This window comes from Eptatretus burgeri, chromosome 3, assembly GCF_056783735.1.
Source record: "Eptatretus burgeri isolate ZD-2024b chromosome 3, Ebu_testis_v1, whole genome shotgun sequence".
Classification (NCBI taxonomy): Eukaryota; Metazoa; Chordata; class Myxini; order Myxiniformes; family Myxinidae; genus Eptatretus; species Eptatretus burgeri.
In genome coordinates, this window is record NC_140963.1 from 129,235,897 (window position 1) to 129,260,094 (window position 24,198).

The 24,198-nt window shown below is 35.9% G+C and overlaps 1 protein-coding gene across 2 annotated transcripts in view; it reads right to left on the minus strand.

The window, feature by feature from the left end:
* NCAPG2 (non-SMC condensin II complex subunit G2) overlaps positions 1–24,198 on the minus strand; it is a 261,538-nt gene that overhangs the window by 212,778 nt on the left and 24,562 nt on the right. For both annotated transcript variants that reach the window (XM_085875556.1, XM_085875555.1), the window contains exons 6-8: positions 1,629–1,760; positions 1,273–1,367; positions 188–257 (exon numbers count right to left, since the gene is read on the minus strand). In XM_085875556.1, the coding sequence (XP_085731682.1) occupies positions 188–257; positions 1,273–1,367; positions 1,629–1,760 (297 nt within the window). The remainder of the gene's footprint in view (positions 1–187; positions 258–1,272; positions 1,368–1,628; positions 1,761–24,198) is intronic.

The following is a 24,198-nucleotide window of genomic DNA, read 5'->3' on the forward strand; positions in this document are numbered from 1 at the left end:
GATATGAAATGCAACAAAATCAGTAGAACACTGCTCATAGGTGGTTGAGCTCACATTTGGTAAGGATACGTGACCTCAAAATTATGAAGGAAGTTCTTTAATGAGAACATTAACCGATCCCATCAATGCAAATAAACTTATTCATGGAAGATTTAATTTACTCGTATCGCGAAAGTCCAAAGCATACCCGCAAGTGGTCTCCGCTGGCCTTTTGCCAGGCTCGGAAGTAGACGTCAGCACAATGCTCCACCGTGTTCCTAGAGGTTCACATTTACACAAACTTTTATTTCACTTTCCAAGCATTTCATTAAACAAAGTTGCGGTTAGAAATTCATGCAAAAGACATCTCAGGAATTGTAGAAAACTAATGACAAACTTGAAATTTCCAGTTCCAGTTCAAAGCGATTGGACGTGGCTTCGTTCTTCTAAAGTTAAGTTCTGCCGATCAGATTAATTCTTTCCTCCTGCCGGTACAGTCCGTTAAAATCTTGCCAAACATTAGTGCGTCTATTACTGTACGCAATATCAATTCGGAAGTCTTTTCATATTCAATATCGTGCTACTTGTTCGGGCAATATTAGGACGTCACCCATGATCTACGTGTACTGCACAACTGCTCTCTTTTGCTCCTCTCTACACCCATCTTTGCTCTCTACCCCCTTCAAAAACTATTTAGAAAATCTTATCCTTTCATAATCTCTCATTATTCCCATGTACTGTGGTCACACTATCTCTCCATGTGACAGCTTCTGTAAACTATGGTATATTCGTCATGCTCTCCCTTCTGTATTCAACCATTTTTCATTCTCACTGTGTGCGTGCTGCCATTTTCCTTTGTCTCTTCCTGGCCTGGAGATAAGCCCACTCAGATAAATCCCTCATCCAGATACAATGCCTCCGGGTCTTCAAGACAGCTGCTCACCACCATCTCAGATCGTCCTCAATCCAAAATCATTTCGACCTTCGTGAACCATCCCATACTGCCACCCCACCCCAAGCTCTGCTCCTTCCAAATTTCCATTTTTCTCTCCTGAGAGTTTCCTTCCATATCCATCTTGTCCACCCACATTAATATTAGGAAAGAGAAAACGTATTTTCATTCGGTGCAAACTTTAAGCACCTTGTTTATCAGCATTATGAGAGTAATTATTTTGCACCATAAGAAATGGAAGTTAGCCCTTTCACAGTGAGATAAAATGGTTTTAACGTTATTGATGGGGCAGATGGTGCAGATGATGAACCGACCCTTCAACTCAACAGCACATTACTCACTTTGAGAAGACGGGTAGCTGCTTCTTCACAGCCAAATGCACAATCTTTGGCATCTCCACATTCAATCCGAGGATAAAGACAAAGAACCGACGTCCCTGAAATCATGAATAGTCACAGAAAAAAAAAACCTACTTTGAGTGGTGGCAATTAGAGCTAGACGATAAAGATTCGACACAAACGACAGAGAAACGGCGCACACTTGCATGGAATAGTAGTAAACACACTACACATCTGATCAGAAAGGCAAAGCACATGACCATTCGTGGCAAACCAACACTCTTACAAAGTATCCTCATTGTTGTTCTAGTGTGCCATCCTATTAATGGCAGCACATCACGTTTCCGATCAACGCAGACCTCTGTAGAGTTGAGTGCATGGCCGCTCACACACTGCAGCAGAAGCTCCTTCATATCTGCATTTTCATCCAACGAGAAGTCAAACTCATGGAGAGTCTCACGCAAATGCCACAAGCGATTCATTTGTGCCACCTGGTGGTGAAACTCCCAATTACTTAAACGAAGACGTGGTGTGGGAGAAAGGGTCTTGAAAATAAAAAGGGACAATGTCACACGTAGAACGGTGTGAAAGACAGCACCAATTGAGTAATCCATGATGGCAGTCTGAATGGCATGGTGGTTCAAATCAAATATCTTATAGTGCAATATAATATTATATATATAAATATACATATAAAAGTATTAAACTGTGATGGCTTATTTAAGTGCTATCTCCGGAGAATTAAACATACATTCAAATCTCAATGCAAAAGTTATATTTTGAGGATCACGTCACAATTATAATCAAAGGATAACAAGATCAATGACCGATTTGCTTGTTAACATTTTAAAAAGAGGTTTATGTTGCAATTCTCACGGTTTTCCAAACATGCCACAATATCGTAGTAAAGTACACAAAATATATTTTGGTTGATTCACAAGTTTCTACATGAGCATCCAGCTTGTGAATATATTTCTATTTTCGGCACAAGAACATACCATACCCCAAGATTCAATAACCAACAGGGGCAGAGCACACTGCCCCTCTGTGCAAAGCGCCCCGCTCATCGCAGAGTCCACCCTGCGTCCTTTAGAATGGCTCTCGATGCAAAGGAAAACAATCGCTTCTGTAACTTCCATCTCGCATGCAAATCACTTTCAGAACTGTATTCCTCAGGATTCAAGGCGATTTTGTTGCAAAATTATTCACCATTCATGACATATATATATACATATACATATACATATACACACACACATACACACACACATATACACACACACACACACACACACACACACACACACACACACACAACATTCAACATGAAACAATGTCCGCATTTTTGCCGCCGAAACAAGTTACTGCGTTATCCAGGCTCCGTCCATATCCCCCAGAGCAACGTGAACTTCTTTTACCAAAAATTCCACCATTTCACATCATTTAGGATTCGGATTCTAACCAAAACCAAAAGTGACAGCACACTTTTTGATGCGTCAATGAAAATCTGAACAAAATCTGTTTATTTATCCATGAATCCATGAAGAATTGCTTGAGAAATAGCGTACGAAAAAGGGATCGTTCAAAAATTACATAACGCTTTTTGCAGCAATCACTTCCTCAGCAGTTCGTATTTGGTTATGAATGAATGAATGAATGAATGAATAAAGGTTTATTTCAAATAAACTTCCATCGCGCAGCCAATGGCCAAATTAAAGTAAACTTTACAAATAAAAATTAGAAATAGAAAAAATAATATAAAATAGCAAAAATGACATTAAAACCAAGTAAATGGATAAATTACAAATTGATTCAAAAAGAGACACATCACGTATCAGAGTATGAAAATTAACCATCACTCGAGCCCATTGTAGCAACGTTCAACATCGCGGAAAGAGGGTTGCAGTGGTCTTTACACCAATGAAACCGGGTAGGATTGATTTGTCACCACTCGGAATGTGACGACTCGCTATCGGTGAAGGAGGCAGGAGGCAGCGGCTATGCAATACCATCTTAATGATGCAGGGCAAAATTCAAAGAGCGTGGGTTGCATAATAGTGTTATGGCTCTCAGAAACCAGCACTCCCCCCCCCCCAAGGAAATGGCACACAACATACAGCGGTTCCCGAGACAGTTATGTCATTGGTATTCGCTCGAGCGAGTACTTCCCTTATGTGTCATGGGTTATATGCATTGCATGGGCTTTATGTAGAACTTTCTTCTCATTCTTTATTTTACTTCGCTGCACACACAAGCTTTCTATAACGCAAGGATGCAGACCACAGCAACAGGGGCAAGTCATTTGCATAAGCTTGCCAAAACCCTTCAAATCACACAGAATAATCCAACAAGCCAAACACCTCAACCCTCACCATACGCAAAACCCAAAGCTATAACAATTCACATACCAACAAGACGCCTTCAAAATAATCCCCACACCAACAAACCACATCGCCAGCTCGCTCGAAAAATAATACTCGCCATTAACAACCACCAAAAATCACCACACCAAAAGCTCACTGCTCTGCTGATGTCATCATTTGGCAACGGCCACCAGACGACCACCACCACCACCACCTTTTGCGACCAACAGGGATGGGGGAGCGTTGCACACCATTGGCGGTGCTTGGGTCTGGACATTCTCGCATCGAAAATTGGACACAAGCATGCACGAGACCCTATTCAACATTGAGTAAGTATCCCTGACGCTCTGCTCAATTGTGGTCCTCATTGCATGTTCGGAGCACTTTCAGGGTCGAAGTGCGCAAGTAATCCGCCCCACAATAATCTCGGAGCTGTGTCGCGTGGCGAGGGCTGAAGACAAATTGGGCCATTCCCGCTGCCGAACCATTGAATGGGCGGGGCCAACAACGTGGTAATGGTCCACACACCACTGAGGGCACTGGAAAACACCCATTGCTCCGCCTGATCCACTCCCAAGCAATGCCCCCACGAGGGGGTTATAAAGGGCTGGCTCCCCACACGAGGTTCGCTCAATTTTATGGCAAGCGTTACGTTACTCTCGGTTCTCTGGCTCAGCTCGGCTCGGTTGGTTGGTGCATTTCTGGTTGCCGGAACAGAACGGAGTGAGACGGAATCCACGGAGCAGAGTGCGGGATGGTTAGAGGAGCCGGCTGCGAGACAGAGCGCTGCATTAGACAACCTGGGCATTTACACGTACAGACCTCTTAATACTTCACTTGACAAACATCTTCTCAAACGTTCTTTACTTTATTTCCAATGTCCCTTGATCCACAACTTTACACCTTCCTCTCCACACTTCACCTGCACATCACCTGCACATCACCGCACCACCCCCAACCACGAAAGACAGACACCCTCAGCTTTCCTCCCCCCTCTTCCCCCTCCTCAGCGACTGGGAGTGTGTAGGTCCGTTGGCCTCACCTGGAATGGAAGACGTTGCAAACACCTAGTACTTTTTCTCGTCTTCTTTGCCATTCAAACTTTCTTCGGGAGTGATTCTGATGGTGCCTGTCATGTTAATAAGAGTTAAGATTGTATAAGATCAGAATGGGTTAGCTCTGCACTGTCTCCGCTTTTGTAAATAATTGCATTTCTTTTGCCACACCACACCAATCCTTGCTTTCACCTGCTGTACAAATATTGCTGTCAATTCAAACCTAAACTTATTGTTTCACATACCTTTTCTCGCTCTTGCTTTAAATAAACTTTGTTACGATTATGAATGTACCCAGTTTATCGCGTCCTTTCCTTCATTGATCCAGCATAGTCCGCACATAGTGTTAACCAGGAAGTTCCACCCAACAGGATTTTCTCTTATTAGCCAGCGCACACACTCTATTGCTCGACAGTAAGCTGGGTGTGCGTTGAGGGCACAAAACTCGCTTGGTGCAGTCGTACAAAGGCAAGGTACCCACGTGAAGTAGTGACACCCGATCGCAGTTGGCAGTACCAATCGGCGTTCGTGCTTGCTTAACAACCCACCGGGCTACAGAGTTATCCGTGACTGGTGGCCTCAGGACCAGGAGTTTGGGACGAACTCGAGTGCTTCCCCTCATGGCGAACCTCAAACCCCTGGCCGTAACACCAGCAATGAATTGATAGCTGTGTGTCCGTCTGTGATATCATAGCCGTGCATCCATCCATGATAGGTTTTTCATGACAGCGATCACTTGAGAATGGCTGAAGAGATTTGAATTAAACTTGGTGGAAGTATGTATGATGGAAAGATGAACTGATCATAACATTCCACTTTTGTGAAAATGCACCCCTTTTATGAAAAATGTGTCCATTTTCACCAGACTAGCACCCTGCCCATTTTTGCTTCAACCATGGGATCTGCATACTCGTACTGCACAAGATGGACCTGTATTGAAAGATTAGAGCATCATTTCCAACTCTGGGAAGTTAGTGGTTAAAACCCTGGTTGAATCATAGTGAAGACTTTAAAAATGGTATGTGCTGCTTCTTTGCTTGACATTCAGCATTTAAAAGGTTAAGAGAATGGACAATCCCCATAGGTTGGCAGCCATGGGGAGGAGGAAATTCCTCCTTCGAAAATGCCCCGCTGCGTGTGGTGAGAAAGGCGGTACCATTGTTGTGACGTCGCTGGTACCCAGAGAACTCTGGGAAGTGACGGCACATCCCCACAAGCTCAGTGGCTGTTTGTCTCGTTCAAGTCTTGTTTTGTGTTGGGAATGTTTGTCTGTATGTCCATGTGTGTGTAACAGCTCCACTACTAGCCTGAGATCATGTCTTAACAAAAGACAACTCAGAAGCTTTAAAATGTCCTTTCAACACTCCTGAGAGAAGTGGTGACAAGAAAGTTGCAGACATATCCTTTCTGACAAATGTCGTGCAGCTCCAGGATATTGATGCCCTACCAGTTGAAGTGTTTTGGGATTCATGAAATTCCCAACAACTTTACAACAAGTTGTGTGTGCTTGACACAAATCATACCATGAAAGCAAAGAGGAGAGAAAGCAGAAGAGCTAAGTCTGATGAGAAAAGGGACAGGAAACACCATACAGAAAAAATGGAGAAAAAAAAATGTATATTTTGTGAAAAAGGTGAAGGAGGGGTTTGACACCATGAATGGATGTGAAGGGGAAATTATTATAGTGCACACACAACCTCTGAAAAATGGACTTCTCAGGATTCCCAGACTGGATAACCTGCAACAGACTTCGTGGGTGGAATGGTGGTGAGAAACTTTTTGCTTGAAGGCATGGATGACAATTTGGCGAAAGGTGAAAGAGGAGACTGGATGAACTAAATGTTTAGGAGTGAAGAGGTTTTGTGAAATAAATCTTGTGAAAAAATAGGAAGATATTTTGATGAAGAAGAAGAAGAATTAATGGGTTGTTCCTGAAGGAATGAGAGTCAGGTTCCATATATATATATATATATATATATATATATATATATATATATATATATATATATATATATATATATATATATATATATATATATATATATATATATATATATATATATATATATTGTTGTGGTTACCAAATTCGCAAACCACCATTCAGGTCCCTTAGGTGAGGTATCTCGGTAAGTGCATGTGTAGTTAGGCCCAAACCCGTTGTCTAGTGGGAATACATGTCATTTATGCGAGCTGCGACTCTTCAGGATAGCCGTTTTTCTTTTACTATCTTTATTTTGGACCAACCGCCATGATTACCACCACAACCACAACATCAACCACCAACCACAACGCCGCTTCACCACAACCGCCACGACCTTCACGTCACACCTCGCAACCGTAGCATCGCCACCGTTCTTGCCCCGCTGTGGGTACCGGTGTTGGACTCGTGCAGGGCGCACGTTGAACAGCGTGTACAAAATCATGGATTTTGTGCTTCAAAAACGGATCAAAAACGACACACGCCCACTTTTTGCCGTCCAATCGGTGAGCGAGGGGCGATTTGGCCCCGCCTCCAGAACGATCGATATATGCAAATTTGTGGATCAAAAAGCCTTCACGCCCACTTTTTCTCGGGCCAATGGGGAGCGAGGTGAAAGGTCAAAGGGAGGGGGTAAAAGGCGAAGCTACGGGGGGATAAAAGGACGGTGTTCGTCAGTCAGAGCAGTGTGGAAGTCTGGAGCCCGAAGCCTGCAGTAGCTGGAGAAGCTGAAGAAAGTCGAACGAGGAGAGCCCAAAGAAGAGTCCAGGGTGGAGAGTCCAGAGGCGGAGAGGCGGCAGCGGCGGGGGCGGACGAGGGGGTGCTCGCGTCGGTGCCAGGAGCTGCACGCCCGAGGGAGGCCGGCAGCGCGTCCTGGCCGAGGTGGAGACGCACACCAGGGATAATAAAGATCCTCTATACCCCGGGCGTCGGCGGCCCCCTCCTGTTTCCCCCCGCGCTGGGATGGTGCGACCAAAGGGGCCCCCTTTCCCACCCCCTGCCGGGCGCTGTCCGCGAGGCCCGCGGAGTGGGGCGCCGTCGCCGCTCCGCGTCTCATCGCCGGGCGGGTGGGCGCGGCCCGGTCTCGGCCTCAGGCCCGCCTCATCCTTGGGGGTGTTTCTTTTCCTTGGTTTTTGGGTATGTGTTGTCGGCGCCGTCTGTGAAGTGGAATTGTGTGGGTGTTGCCGTGTGCTCGGTGGTCGGTGTTGGCTCTGCATTGTGTTTCGCTTTTATATTTGCTTTTTGTGTAAATGGAATTGTGTTTTCTTTTTTTTGTGTGCTTTTGGTGGAATTGAATATGTGTGTTTCCCGTGTGCCGCGAATAAATGTGCTTTTGTATTGAACTGTTCTCCCGCTTCGCTTCGTCTTTTCCTCTATTGAGTCCTCATCTTGCTTCACGTGGGGGGTTGGTGGTGGGCTGAATGCGCCCGATGGTTGGTCGAGCCGTCGGGGTCGACGATAACACCGCTCGGTTGTTCTGATAGTGCGGAACGGGTCGCTTAAGTGGCCCGTGTCCGAAGTCGACCTGCGGCGAGGTGCGATCGCCCGGTCTACCCTCCGCGTGGGTACTTAGGTAGGTCGTATTTGGCGAGCAACCCTATCCCACGCGGGGGCTGATTGGCTCGATCGCGGTGAGACCGAAAGGTCCACCCGTGACTGGTTCCCGGCGTTAGTCCGAGAGGAGTAGGGTAAGAATACTGATTCTGGCTCACTTTGCCCCATGTAAATGAATGGGGGATTTTCAGCGATTTATATTTTTTTTCCCTAAAAATAAATCCCCTTTTTATCCCAAGGTATATTTATTTGTCTCCCCTTTTAACTTGGAGGTTGAACCTCATTGAATTGAACACCTGGGGGTTGAACAGCTCACTCATTGAACCTATAAAGATTTGTTCATTCTCAAATTCCTTCAATAGTTTAATTTTCTTTGCACAATAATCCCCATCTAAAATATTGACAAACAAAACATTTGAATCTTTATATTTTTTAAGATACCCCATTTGTGCCATTACGAAATGATAAACTTCTCTTAATGCTCTCATCTGACCACCTCCTGAGCCACATATCATTTTGAGATTATAGTAAATTGTTTTTTCATTGTTCAATTGATAACCATCAAAGTTTTCAGTCCATTCAAGGATATTCATTTTTTTCTTTACATCCTCTAACTTACTAGTTTTTAAATTAATTCGCTTATTTGTTTTATTTACCTTTGTTTTAGTTATTTTTTCAATAAGACTTATTTGATATTTTTCACATTCATTATGTTTTCCATTTATATACCAAGACTGAGATTTTCTCCACTCTTTAGTTTGATTAATACTTGGTTTAACCATTTATATATTGTGAAAAAGCGGCGGTAGCCCTTAAAAACCCTAACCCATCTTCCCATCGTTAAAACATAATCTATTTTATACACTCTATCATACAATATCCATATGGAACACAATCTATTCCATTATCTAAAATAAATCTCTTATCATCAAAGGCTCCTAATGCCTTTTTATTTACTTCTTCACTATATATGTTATGTTTATAACTTTTTATTGTATTCATTTTCCTATATTCTTCTTTCTTATTCATCAAACAATTATAATAATTTCTAAAAGTTATTGATTTCTTTATTACATATTTCTTTATTCCCTTTAACCTCTTATCAATCTGTTCACCATACTTATAAGCATATGCCTTTGCTCTCAATCCAATAAACTCACTCATTACTTTTCCACCCAACTCATCCTTAAACTTACCAATAACCTTTTCATTCTTTTTGGAAAATAACTCACTCTTCTTGCTGAAATTGCTTGTATCATATACTCCAATATTTTTCTTCATATCTTCATAAACATCATCAGTTTTTATATCTAAGATAAAACTATCAGTATCCATATACAACAATGAAACATTTTCACCATACTCTTTCTTTAAGTCATTATACAAATAATCATACATCAATATCTTTGATAAATCAAGAACTGCTGTTCCAATATAAATTGGTTTATCCATTACAATACTTTCCTTTTTCATATGAATTGCAGAAAAGTTCTCTGAAAAAACCTCTTCTCTCTCAAAACTTGGTTTATTTATCAATCTCGAAGCTTCTTTCCAAGATGTTGCGAATCTAATGTTTTGTCTGTTTCTAACATTTTCCATAGTCTTTCCAAATACAGCATTATTCATTAATTTATAAAAGTCCCCTTCAAATTTTACTTTTGTATTTGCTCTCATATCTGTATTGAATTGAATATACTTTTTCACCCAAGGACTTTGTTTAAATTTTAAAACTCTATGAATTTTAGCTACTCTCAATCCTTCTCTCAAAAACTGTTTTAAGCTTCTCTGATGCAAAACATATCCCTCTTTATCATAGAATGTTGTTAATAACTTTTCTGTTGATTTACCTTTAATATTAAAACTTTTATGATAATCACTTAACCATTCTTTCTTTGGAGTTTCTTTCTCACATGCAAAAGGAAGATCTTTATGCTTATTATGAAGATCACTCGGGTACCTCAAATCAACTTCAAAATAATAACCTTCTTCTTCGTCATTCAATTCCTCTTGAGAAGAAATAACAATATTCATCAAAGCCTTTTCATAATCCTTTTCTTCCACCCACTCTAATTTACCATAAGGCAGAGATTGAGACATTGCCCATCCATACAAATTATTAGCATCAAAATACATCAAATAATTACTATCTTTTTCACTATTATAATTTGGAAGATATTTATTATTTGCTTTAGCATATCTTTTTGAACATACTTGTGATATTCCACCTCTCTTGGACTTCTCAATCATCAAAAGCATATCAACATCACTGATTAAATCTATATCTTGTTTTGTCATTTTCAACATTGCACTCCAAGCTAAACCAGGAGCTGTGAAATAGTGGGCAGGGTCTAATCCATAACAATTTTTATTATGACAGAGTGTTCTAAAAGCCTCAAACACATCAGCTAACAATAAAACATCTGTTTTTAGATATAAATCATGATATTCTCCAAGGTTCTTTATCTTAAATATTTTCCATATTTCTTGTGCGTGTTTATATTCCTTATCACTTATCTCTTCTTCATAAAGGTTATTATAGAAACTTTCTTTTGAAGGAAGTTGTGTTTCTTTAAATCTCATAAATGAATCCATATAATCATAAGGATAAATTCCCTTACTTGTAAGAATTTTCTCTTTACTTTGAATTTCATTCCTTGTTTGAATTTCCTCTCTCGTAAGAATTCCTTCTTTAATCAGAATTTCATCTTTAATCTGAATTTCCTCTTTAGTTCGAATTTTCTTTATAATTAGAATTTCATCTTCAGTTAGAATTTCCTCTTTACTTTGAATTCTCTCTTTAATCTGAATTTCCTCTTTAGTGAGAATTTCCTCTTTTGGAAAGAATGAATTAAGATTTGGAAAAGAGTCCGTGGAGCTTAGATTTGATGCGAGGTAGGCTAGTGGTGTTCCCATAAACTTGTAAGAATCTAAAAACCTAATACGAGTTATAGGTTTTGTGAATATCATTTTTGAAAATGAAATATACTTTTGACTTGTGTTTGTTATAGCAGAAATATTCCCTGGTGTTTTTGAAAGTTCATTTATAAATAGATGTGTATCATAGTTGGCGCTGTTGTGAAGAAAGACTGGAATAAAAGAAGGTAATTTATAATTAAGATTACAACAGGAATGAGCGGGACCTCTATATTTACCAGTAAGATGACAATGGTCTCTAACTTTAAACTCCTTAATTTCCCCCTCACAAATATGACAGATATTGTTCATTCTAAATTCTAATTTTTCTTCTTTGGTTAATTTCATCGGTTCATTTGTTTCTTTCATTAATTTAGTGAGTCTTATACAATCCTTTTCTAATCGTTTTACAAACTCTTGTGAAGCATTTTTTCCACGATAATGTTCAAGTTTGTTATACTTTTCTCCAACAGATGATTTGATATAATAACAAAAACCACAAGGAATATGTTTTTGATATTTATTTGTATATGGTTCTTTTGGATTAGGAGAAGCAGTATTTATCTTTTTAAGGATACATTCAAAATCAGCGTATATCACAAATGGGTGCATGATAGATTTATTATAATCTTCAAAATAAATCTTTTCACCAGGTTTAGGCATTGTAATTACAGCTGATTTATGATTACTACAATATTTTGAATGTTGTTCTAATCGTTCTTTTGTATGAAATGAATTAAGACATCGCTTACAAGGATATATTTTGTTTGCTGTTCTGAATACCTGAGAAGAGATTAATCTTGATAAATTATTGATGTATGTGTAATGTGAATTCTTTCCAACACTAAAATATAAAAGGTCAATGTGTGTTTCTTCATTTTTATAGTTGTTTGAAATTTTTAATATTTGAACTTTGTTTGTATCCGTTAATCCATATACATTAATAGAAAGATTATTCTTTTTCTCAAATTTAGGAATATCTGTTAGTGGCATTGGGAATTTAAAATCTTTAATGTCCAAGGTATTCTCATATTTCATATATTGTTTTACTCTTTCTGAATTACATTTTGGTGGATGTAAGTGAGCAAGAACAGACCAGAGAAAACATTTATTATCATTGTTCTTAATATTAACAACTGCCTTCTTTAGTTTTATTTCTTTTGGTAATTCAATATAAGAAGAAGCTTTAAGAGGGTTTGATTTTAGAATGTGTATATCTAAAAAGATGATTTTTTTAATATTGAATCCACTTCCTACCACTGTATTATCAACATCCTCCTCTTGTCTTGATAGTTCTTCATAAACCCCACTATTCAAAAAATCTTGAAATGATGTTATAAAATGAAGATCTGTTCTCATATAAGGAGTTTGTTCTTCATCTTGTCTTTTCATATTCATTTTCACTCCCATATAAAACTTTAAAGTTTTTATTTCTTTTAATGTCTTTTTAATAAATTTTTCAACATCGGGTTTCACTATTTCAATTGATTCAGCTATTGATGATGGACCGGGTTCTCCAAATTGAAAAATCCTTATTTTTATATGCCCTTTAAATGCCTCATCAGTGTTTTTAATATAATAGTCTCCCTTTACTTTAAACTCATTTTTCTTGTGTTTTTGTGATTGAAGATGTTGATTATAACTACTCTTCAAAACATCCTTTGAACAGATATCACAATGTTTTCTTTCCAACTCAAGAGGAGATATTTGATGAAATAGATTAAATGTGTGTTTGTTGGTTCGGAGGTGTTTTCTATAATGTTTATATTCGTGATTACAAACATCGCAGTACGTTGTATTCACCATATTTATAGAATAAAACTTTGCTTGAACTAAAATTTTCTTGATGAAAATTTCGTTTAATTTATAGGTGAATCTGTGCTTAAAAACATTTTATCCTCCAACTTTTTCACTTAATAAATACAATGTTTCAAGACACAAAAGACAAGTTTCAATCAATCTCTTCATCTGTTAAAGATACTGAGAAATATGTCAAGGATGTAAAATTGAACAAAGATAAATATAACAACTATTGGATAAAAACTATTATGGTAAATAATATGAGTTCTTCAATTTCCTTCAGTGGAAGGGCTTTTAGTATACCTGGTAGAACATCAATTAAAGTATCTCTAACAAAAGTTTCTCCTCTCCTTCTAGTAATATATTCAAAACTAGAAAAAGCAATGAAACAAGAAAAAGTATCAAAGAACAAAAACCTTATGGATGAAGCTTTAGAAAGAAAAGATAAGACCATCTGTAATATGCAAGGAGAAATTTGTATTTTTTTCAACAACCCTAAAGATGTAAATCTTGATGAAATAAAGGATGTTAATATATCAGGTGAAATGACATTTCGTTCAATAGTAGTTAACGATAATTTTAAAATTACCTTTAATATAAAAAATGTTGTCGTTGAATCTGATAATGAAAAAAAGTATATCGATATCGATGGTAATATACAACTGAAAGTATAGATGAATTTTAGTTTAAGTAAAGTTTTACTTTATAAATATGCTAGACTTTCCTGATTCACCATATGACAAATTTGAGAATTGTCCTGCGTGTGAAAGACAGGGATTAAACACAGAGTCAAAAGCCTATAAACAATGTATATTCTGTGATTATCTTCTAATTAATGATAATAAAAAATATAAAAAGGAAAATAATTCTTTTAGATTTACACCAAAAATGAATTACTTTACAAGATTGATTAGAGAAATGAATGTAAAGTATGAGGATGATAACACACCTTTCCTTACAAGGGAAGAAACTGAACGTATAAGAGAAATGTTCAAAGGATTGTTGTTGTATATTATTCATGGATGTAATTTTCAGGGAAATATCAACACAAGATATTGTATAAATAAAATAATGGATTATCTTGAAATTAAACCTGAACTTAGGATAAAATATAGAGTTTCTAAAAAAGCTAATAATAAATTAAATAACCTGTTTTTCAAATATATAAATGAATGATTTTTTACCTATTTGGGAAAATAAGATAAAATTTAACAACCATAAAAATCTCCCAAATTCATTAAGATGTCTCATAGTTGGTTCAAGTGGATGTGGAAAAACCTGCTTACTTTTAAAAATGCTCCTCACTCCCAACTTTTTAGATTATGATAATTTAATAATTTTCACAAAGTCGAGTTTTCAACCAGAGTATCAACTACTCTCACAAGGTTTTAATGCTGGTCTTCAAAAAGAAGATATAATAGGTTTATTTAAACGTCAAAAAAACCTAAATGATTATAACATTGAAGATATAATTCAACTATTTTGTGATACACAGAGATGTAAAAAGAAATCAAATCTTATAACTTGTATTCTTAGTGATAATACGGATGATATACCGTCTCCCAAGATTTGGATAAATCAAAAAGAACCTCGTTATCTTTGATGATTGTGTTAATGAGAGAAACCAAACGGTAATGGACAGCTACTACACAAGAGGGAGACATTCTTCTTGTAATTGTATTTATCTTAGTCAATCGTACTTTCAACTTCCTCGTCGTTCCATCAGAAACAATGCTAATACTTTTATTTTATTCAAGTTAAATTCAATAGATATCAATAATTTTTGGAGAGATAATTGTTCTACATTATGTAGTAAAAAGAAATTTGAGGATTATATGAAGCACACGACTGAAAAATATAAATATATTGTTGTGAAACAAGATGAGATATTAAGGGATATATTTTTTGTTTTATAAACAATTACATATATAAATGACAACTATTATTATAAATCTTGTGGGTAAATCTGCTTCTGGAAAAAACTTTCATAAATCAAGGTTCTTGTGTAGTACAAATGAGAATATTGTAAATTTACTTAAAAACACCCCGTGATACGCATTGTATCAACAACAACTAGAGCAATAAGACCTGGAGAAGTAAAAGGTGAAGATTATCACTATATTTCAGTGGAGGAACATATGCGATTGAGGAATGAAGGACAAATATTTGAGGAGGTTTCTCTTGGTACAACAAAATATTCACATTGTAAGAGTGAGTTAAAGAAACTAAAATCTGGTGGTGTTGGGATATTAGAAACTAATCCAGAAGGAACGAGACAAATTATTAAATATCTGAGCGGAGTGAAGATTTTATCATTCGGTTTTGATGTTGATGAAGAAACTCAACACAAACGTATGAAAAGCAGAGATGCAAGGATTAGTGAAGAAGAAATTACAACTCGCATTAATGTTAATAAAGAATTTGATGAAATATTTAAAGAAAAGGATTTATTTGAACACATCTACTTGAATGATGAAGAAAAGGAAAATTTCCCTGTTGATCTTTACAATTCATTAAATGATATTTTACAATAAATAAATGGATACAAAAGAAAGAGCAAGAAGATTTAAGGAACATCAAGAGTTGGTTTCAAAAGTTGTAAAACAACAGGAAGACATAAAGAAGAAACGCAGACAGAAACTAACGGGCGAAGAAGCATTTGAAAAAAACAAGAGAAATTTTTTAAACCACTTTTAAAAACTTCCCAAGAAAAAATGAAAGATGTTTCCACAGTTCCCACAGTAGAATATACTCCTAGAAAGCTTCAAATGTTAAAAGATTTCAGTCAAATGACGGAGGAAGAATTAGAGCATTTAGGAGAATTAGAATATGATGATGAAGGTTTATTTCAACAACTGGAAGAGATTAATCAACCCCCTGATTATATTGTGAATGCTGTTCAAAACAATGAATATTCAGCGGATTCAAAAACCAAAGCAGGACTCATTCCAACAGAACAACCAGCAATATTTCATCTTGTTCAAGAAAAGGTATTGATATTTAATGATGAATTAAGGTTCTTAAGTTCTGCTCAACCCCCTGTTAAACTAACTCCGAGATTAATGTTTCTTCTCACAAAAGATGGAAGACAAGGTTCAACTGTGAGGGATGAATCAAAGTATATTGATAAACCATTGGATATGGAAAATAATGATGATAGAGTATATATTGATTTGCTGAACACTCTAAATTATAAGGTTATTCTTTCTGGTAAAAGTAGGAAGAATGAGAAGGAGAAACACATTATTCAGGCTTTAAGTATCCTTGGTTCAGGTATTAGTTTTCTTCCAAATGACCCATCGCAATTAGTTAATAGACTGTTATTGTTGTTCGGCAGTAAGAAGGCTGGAAATAACAATTGTTTTAATGAAGCATCAGCCATTTTAGACCAGTTGATGAACATGAAAATAATTAATAAATCTCAATATAAAGACATTTTAACTCATATTAAATAAGATGAGAAGCACAATCCTGAGTTTTAATTTCACAACAAGCGACCACACATCTTCATTCCCATACCCACTACAACTTGACACAACAAAAGAATATGAGGCATCTTTATTGTCCATGGAGACTTATAATACCTTATTTAATATAACCGAGAAAAATGACAAGTTTAGTTATAATCCGGGAAGTGGATACAAAACGATAACAGTCTCACCCGGAGCATACGAGATTTCTCAAATATCTTCCGAAATTGCTCGTCTTATGAAAGAACAGGGTGATGAACCAAAAAATATTATTATAAACATTCAAAAACATACTTCAAAATCAACGATTAAAGTTAAAAATAACTACAAGGTTGATTTCACAATTGATAATTCATTTAGAGAGTTATTAGGTTTCTCCTCAAAAAGATTGAAACTAATGGGACGTTTTACAGTGATAATGTCATTCAAATATCCTCAGGAATAAATTCGGTGTTAATTCACTGTGATTTGATTGATGGTGCTTATAATGATGGATTAAAAACAAATACAATATTTTCATTCAGCGCATACTCAACCCCAATTGGTTATAAATTCAATATGGAGCCTAAAAATTTGGTTTATCTACCTGTGTCAGGAAAAACCATACACAGAGTAAATTTTAGGATAACCGACCAAGATAATCGTGTGATCTCTTTTAATGGAGAAGTTATATCCATCAGAATTCACCTACGTGAAGTTTTTCAATAAATAAATACGATGGTTATTGTGAGGAAGCACGAGTTGGGAAAATATAAAATAATTACAGGGGATGGGATGTTCCTTTCCCGTACTACAAGGGTGAAGGTATGTATCTTGGTAGAGGATACTATAAACCTAAGAGACAAAGGGGTGTTGGACATCAATTTAGAGGAGATGGGATAATTGATACTCTCATGGGTATTGGTTCAACTATTCTTAAACATAAAGACCTAATTGGTTCAACTGCTTCTGCTGTGGGAAATGTAGCAGGTGCTGTAAAGAGTATAAAAGATGCTCAGAAAGAATCTCATAAATTACAAGCAATAAAAGAAATTAAGAAAGGTAAAACTCAGTTGTCCCCCAAGAACGACAGAAAATAATTCAAATACTTGGATCAGGGTTTCAAAAGTTTTAACATCTTTTTCCTAAATAAATACAAGTATGGAAGCAATTGATAGTATCTATGATTTGGATGATACTATTATTATCTCAAACTCCACTAAAAAAGAAGATTACTTCAAGGTAAATGCAATAACTGGAACAGACTGGAATACAAATGGTACAAAAAGTTTTGAAATAAATAATCAACAAACCTATTTGAATCTCTCCGAAAGTTTCTTGTTGTGTAAATTTAAATTCACTAAGGCTGGGAATAACACAAACGCTACACTTGTAAATGATTTCTTCTGGAAAATGTTTGATAGTGTGCGATTGTATATTGGAACACAAGAAGTTGAAGCGGTTGATTATGTCTCTGCTGTATCTGAAATGATGAAATTTACACTCTATACATTCAGTGATAGAATGGGAAAGGGGTCTGTCGAAGGTTTTATTCCTGATATGTCAACGGGAACAAACACAGACCCTGGATATATTCAAAGGAAAGGAATGTATAATGATGATACAAAAGCAGAAAATAGTTTTACTGTGGCAGTTCCTCTTAAAGGTATATTTGGATTTTGTGATTATGATAAAGTTCTGTATGGTCTTAAAATTAGATTTCAACTACAAAGGAATGATAATGAAAATAGATTGCTTTTTGGTGTTGGTAATGCTTTTAGTGATCAGAATAAATTTGTAATTGAGGAGATGAGTTGGTATATCAGTGAATATACTCCTAATCTTAAAACAGAAGAGATGTTGAATCGAAGACTTAACTCAAAAAAACCACTCAGTGTATCATACCTCAAAAGAAGATGTCAACACGTTAAACTCAATCAAACTACTTACACGTGGAATTTGGGTGTTCTGGAAGGAAAGCCACGATATCTGTGGATGATTTTTAAAAAGCCAGATGGTGATACTGCGACTGATAAGAATAATGCATTGAGTGATAATGCTAAGGTGAAACAACTTCGCGTTTCTCTAGATGGAACATTTTATCCACGAGATAGATTGGAAATTAATTGGGAAAAAAATGATTTTGCTGAAGCATACAAGTCTTACCAAAAGGTGTGTGAAAGTAATGGAAATAAAGAACCTATTTTGGATATGACAGCATTTAAAAGTTTGTATACAATCTATACGTTTGACCTGAGCGCTCAAAAAGAAACTATAAAGTCTAATCGAGTGGATACTTCCCTATACATTGAAAGAGGAGAGAGTGAAGAAGTTGATACATATTGTTTGCTTTTGGAAGAAACAGAATTGCAGATTAATACAGATAATGGTGTGATGATTAGTCTCACATAATTTTTTGTTAAATAAATGAGTGGCAAAGTACCAACTGGGGTATATGTTAATCAAATCAATCTTCATAAACTATCATCTTGTGTTCAAAATCAAAAGCCTTGTACGATTAACGTTAATACAATTCAGAGAAAAGGAGCAGTAAGAATTGATGTTTTGCTCACAAGAGAACAGGTTAAAATCTTGAATGACACTGGCTCACTTAAAATTAAAATGACAAAACCAATGTTGAAAAAATATTCAATAAGAGAGACGAGTGGAGGATTTCTCCCATTTCTAATTCCTTTATTTGCTGGTTTAAGTGCGGTTGGAGCATTGACGGGTGGTATTTCAACAGCGGTCAAAACTGCCAACGAAAGGAAGGCTCAACTCCAGGCTCAAAAAGAATTGGAAAGACATAACAAAGAGTTGGAGAAACAAATTAGTGGAAGTGGTGTAATTGTAGATTTTGCTGAAAAACTTGAAGGTCTGCCTGATAAAGCGAGATTGTTAGTTGGAGATATGCTTTCTTCTATAGCACAAGCAGGTGTAAAATTAACGAAAAGAGGTAATGGATTATATCTTTCTAATAAATAAATGAGCATTGATGAGTGGTTGAAAGAATTTGGAAAGAATACAACATCAAATTTACAACTTACCAAATATTGTAAGAAATTAAAAATTCATAATGTGGTTATTTGTATGAGAGATGAATTAACAAATGTGTCGAAACATACAAAGAATATTATTATGAACTTAGAAGATAATGATGGGAACGGTTCTCATTGGGTTTGTATTTTTAATAGTCAAGACAAATATTATTTTGATAGTTTTGGTCTTCCACCACCTGTTGAAGTCATAAAATTCTTACAGAATGGTGTTTATCAAACATTTCAAGTCCAAGAATTAAATTCCAAGTGTTGTGGTCAATTATGTCTATATGTGTTATTTCAACTCAACAAAAATAAAAAATTTTATGATATTATTTTTAATCTAATATAAATGACTTATGTTGGTAAAGATGGTTCTATCTTTGGTGTATCTCAAGAACTGGATATTGATTTATCAAATTATTACACAAAGGCACAGGCTGAACGACATAAATATAATATAAACAAAAATATTAACATGAAAAATGCTTATAAATTAAAAAATTATCCAAGCCCGACTGACGCGAATGACTTGGTGAGATTAAGCGATTTATCACAATATATATACTTAAATAAAACGGCTGTGTATTCTAAAGATACAGAAGTGTTGATATTATCTCCAGGTCATACAGAATTCACAGTTCAAATTAAAATAAATTTTTATAAAGAAGGGCGTATCGTTTGTATGAGAATAGAACAATGGGGGTATGATATGAATGATTTAGGGTATAATTGGTCATTTAAAATTAACCTCGAAGACCTGGAACAATTAAATCAGTCTCGTAAGGAAGAATATTATCCACTTGGTATCGAGAATGAGTTTTGTGGAGCCACGATTAGTAAACAACAAATAAAAGAATTTAATAAGGGTAAATATAATAATGGTTTTGCCCTTGTTTATCTCATGAAAACAGAAAAAACAGGATTATATATAATAAGTAAGGAAATACAAAATGATTTAACTATGGGAAGATGGGGAGGTGTTTCGTGCCATAATATTATTCTAACATATATTTCTAATACATAAATGACAGCAAGAAGGCTTCAAGAAAATTATCATTTCTGTGTTCAAGCATACCTTCAAGAAAAGGGTATTCGGTATTTTAATAAATATGTTCTACAACATAAGAATGAGGTATTTTCAATAAAAGATTGGCATTATGCTGATGTTGATAAACCAACAACTTTAGATTTAATTAGAATGTTAAATAATGAAAAAATTATAAGGTTAAGAAAAGGTAAGGCTCTTTTAGAAATTCAAAAGAAATTTTATTGGTATCCTGTTGTAAAAAATTATTTTGGATACAGGAATAACAAGAAATCCTGATGAATATATGTATAATATTCTATGGGGTGTAAACGATTCAAGTATAGTAAGGGATGAGGAAGGAGTTGAAGAAGAGAGGGAAGAGGAGGAAAAGGAGGAGGAGGAGAGAGAGAAGGAGGAAAGAGAGAAGAGAGAGAGGGAGGAAAGAGAGAGAATGAATAAATATCAAAATATGGAAACCAGTGAGATTCAAAAAAGAATAGAGGTATTAAAGAAATTAACTTATCTCACCAGGGAGGAATACAAAGAATTAAAAAGTCTATTTACAATACTTTCGACAAGACTATCGACATCGAGAAGACATGTATTTTAATTCAAGTTTTTTCTTAAATAAATGGAGCAGAGAGTGAAGGCATTTCTAAGGATTCTTTATGTTTTAAAAATTAAGATTCAAATGTGCATGTTGGAAACTAAAAAGGTTTTTGCACTCTGCAGAAATTTTTCTCATAAATAAATGAGTTATTGTCTCAAATGTAAAAAGAAAACTAATACTAAAAATATTTCATATATTAAAAGTAAAAATAACAGGGTTATACAAAAAGGTATATGTTCGGTGTGTGGTTCAAAAAAAAAATCAATTTATCTCCAAACACAAACTCGGAGGAGATATACAAAAGTTTTTATCAGGAAGTAAATTTACAACTACTGGAATACCAGGGGAATTACATCTTCCAGGGTATTCTTTCTGTGGTCCAGGCACAAACTTGGATAAAAGATTAGATGAGGCAGACAATCCTAAATCCTGGAGTAAACCAATCAATAGAGTTGATGAAGTGTGCATGAGACACGATATTGATTATGGGAATACCACAACTTTGGAAGAAAAGCATGAAGCCGATAGAGAAATGTTATATAATTTGTCTCTGATACAAAATCCAACCTTGAGAGAAAAAGTTGATAGGTTCATCGTGAAGAAGATGATTAGTGCTAAATTGAAACTTGGACTTGGAAATTCAAAAAACTTATAGGCTCTAATGATGCCATTAAGACTGAAGAGCAATTAGCTGATGAATTACATAAACCAATATTCACAAAGTTTCAGAGAAGGAAAGTTTATTCCAAGGAAGTTGATTATATCTGGTCTGCTGATTTGATTGAACTCAATAATGATAAGGGGTACAAGTATGCTTTAACCGTTATTGATTTGAGGAGTAGATATGCGTGGGTTGTCCCTTTAAAAAACAAAACAGGTAATACTCTTATGTTAGCTTTTCAACAGATATTTAATAAAAGTAAGAGAAAACCTAAGAAATTGTGGACTGATGAGGGTAGAGAGTTTTATAACAAGACATTTATGAATTTTCTAAAAAATAACAGTATTACATTATACAGTACCTTTAATGAAGGGAAGGCAGTTGTTGTTGAACGTTTTAATCGTACCTTAAAAGAGAGACTATATAAAAAATTCACACAACTCGGTTCACAACAATGGTCATCTTTTATTCAGGATATTGTGGATAAGTATAATGACACGATTCACACGTCAACGAATATGAAGCCATCAGAAACATTTACAAAATTAAAATATGAAAAAGAGATTAATGTCAGAAAACCTAAGTTCAAAGTTGGTGATATCGTAAGAATATATAGGTGGAAATCTCATTTTGAAAAGGGTTTTACTGAACGATGGACGAAAGAACTTTTTAAAATTGTTGATGTAATAGATACAGTTCCTTGGACTTATAAAATATATGATTTGGAAGGGGAAGAGATTTTAGGTTCATTTTATTCACAGGAATTACAAAAGACAAAACTAAGCAGATAATACACCTTTGTGGACACTCGAGGGCCAAGTCCGAGGTGTATAACAGTATATAATGTGTGTCAAGGGGGACGTTCTTAGATCTGTGAACCCCAAACACAGAATCCTCAACTGAATAGTCAAGGCTTAACTTTTGTTTGTTGATGTGTATGTGTGTGTGTGTCCCAACCCTCACATTCAAAATCTCAACCCCAACTCAATCCTCGCCCAACACAATGTCTTTTTCAAAATGAGATTTCCACCTATATATATATATTTTTACGTTTTTTTTTCTTCTTCCAATTCTGTCTTTTAAGGCTTTCAGGTTTGATGACGTAAAAAGGGGGAGTAAGCCTGCACTTTCTTCCCAGAACTTTCTTGATCTTGCTCCCATCAAGCACCATCCGACAAAGAACTACATCGATAGGTTTAGATCCCAAAGAGTGATAGCAACTCCAAAAGTCTCCAAAATATAAATAAATAAAATAATAATAATAATAAATAAATAAAAGCCCCCAAAAAAGTTTCAAGTGTCCAACATAAACCCAACTTTCCAAGTCTTCAAGGTATAACCACATTCCCGTTGAGTTTCCAAGATATGTATCACATTGTGAGTTATCAATCCAGAACCCACATTTCAAGTATTCAAAGTAAAACCAACTTACAAAGTCTCTTAAGGATAACTCATTTACTGATTTTTTTCAAAATTTGTGAGTCTCCAAGGTAGGCCCCATATTTAGAACCATCTTGGCAGAACCCTTTTCCTGAGTCTCCAAGGTAGTTATTTAAACCATCAAGGCAGAACTCATTTACTGATTTTTTCAAAATTTGTGAGTCTCCAAGGTAGGCCCCATATTTAGAACCATCTTGGCAGAACCCTTTTCCTGAGTCTCCAAGGTAGTTATTTAAACCATCAAGGCAGAACTCATTTACTGATTTTTTCAAAATTTGTGAGTCTCCAAGGTAGGTCCCATATTTAGAACCATCTTGGCAAAACCCTTTTCCTGAGTCTCCAAGGTAGTTATTTAAACCATCAAGGCAGAACTCATTTACTGATTTTTTCAAAATTTGTGAGTCTCCAAGGTAGGCCCCATATTTAGAACCATCTTGGCAGAACCCTTTTCCTGAGTCTCCAAGGTAGTTATTTAAACCATCAAGGCAGAACTCATTTACTGATTTTTCAAAATTTGTGAGTCTCCAAGGTAGGTCCCATATTTAGAACCATCTTGGCAAAACCCTTTTCCTGAGTCTCCAAGGTAGTTATTTAAACCATCAAGGCAGAACTCATTTACTGATTTTTTCAAAATTTGTGAGTCTCCAAGGTAAAACTTGTATTCTGGCTCATCAAGGTATAACTTGTTCAGTGGGTATTGTCTTGATAACTCACAATGAGTACTATTGCTGTAAAACTCTTTTTCAGGATTTTGCTGGTCTCCAAGGTATAACTCTTTGGTTGGGTCATCAAGGACGAACTCGTTCTGTGGGTCTTGGTCGCTCATAAGGTCTTCAACCAAGCCAACAATTTCGCCCCAAGTTGTAGCAAAAGCAGTATTTTCATTTCGTATTTCAGACACAATTTCCTGTGAGAGAAAATAATAATGTATTAATTAAGTTATTTAATTATTAAATGAGTATGCTTCAATCAAAGTTTGAAAATAGGAAAATAAAAAATCTTACCTCAATAGATAAGAGGTTTGAATCCAGTTCATCA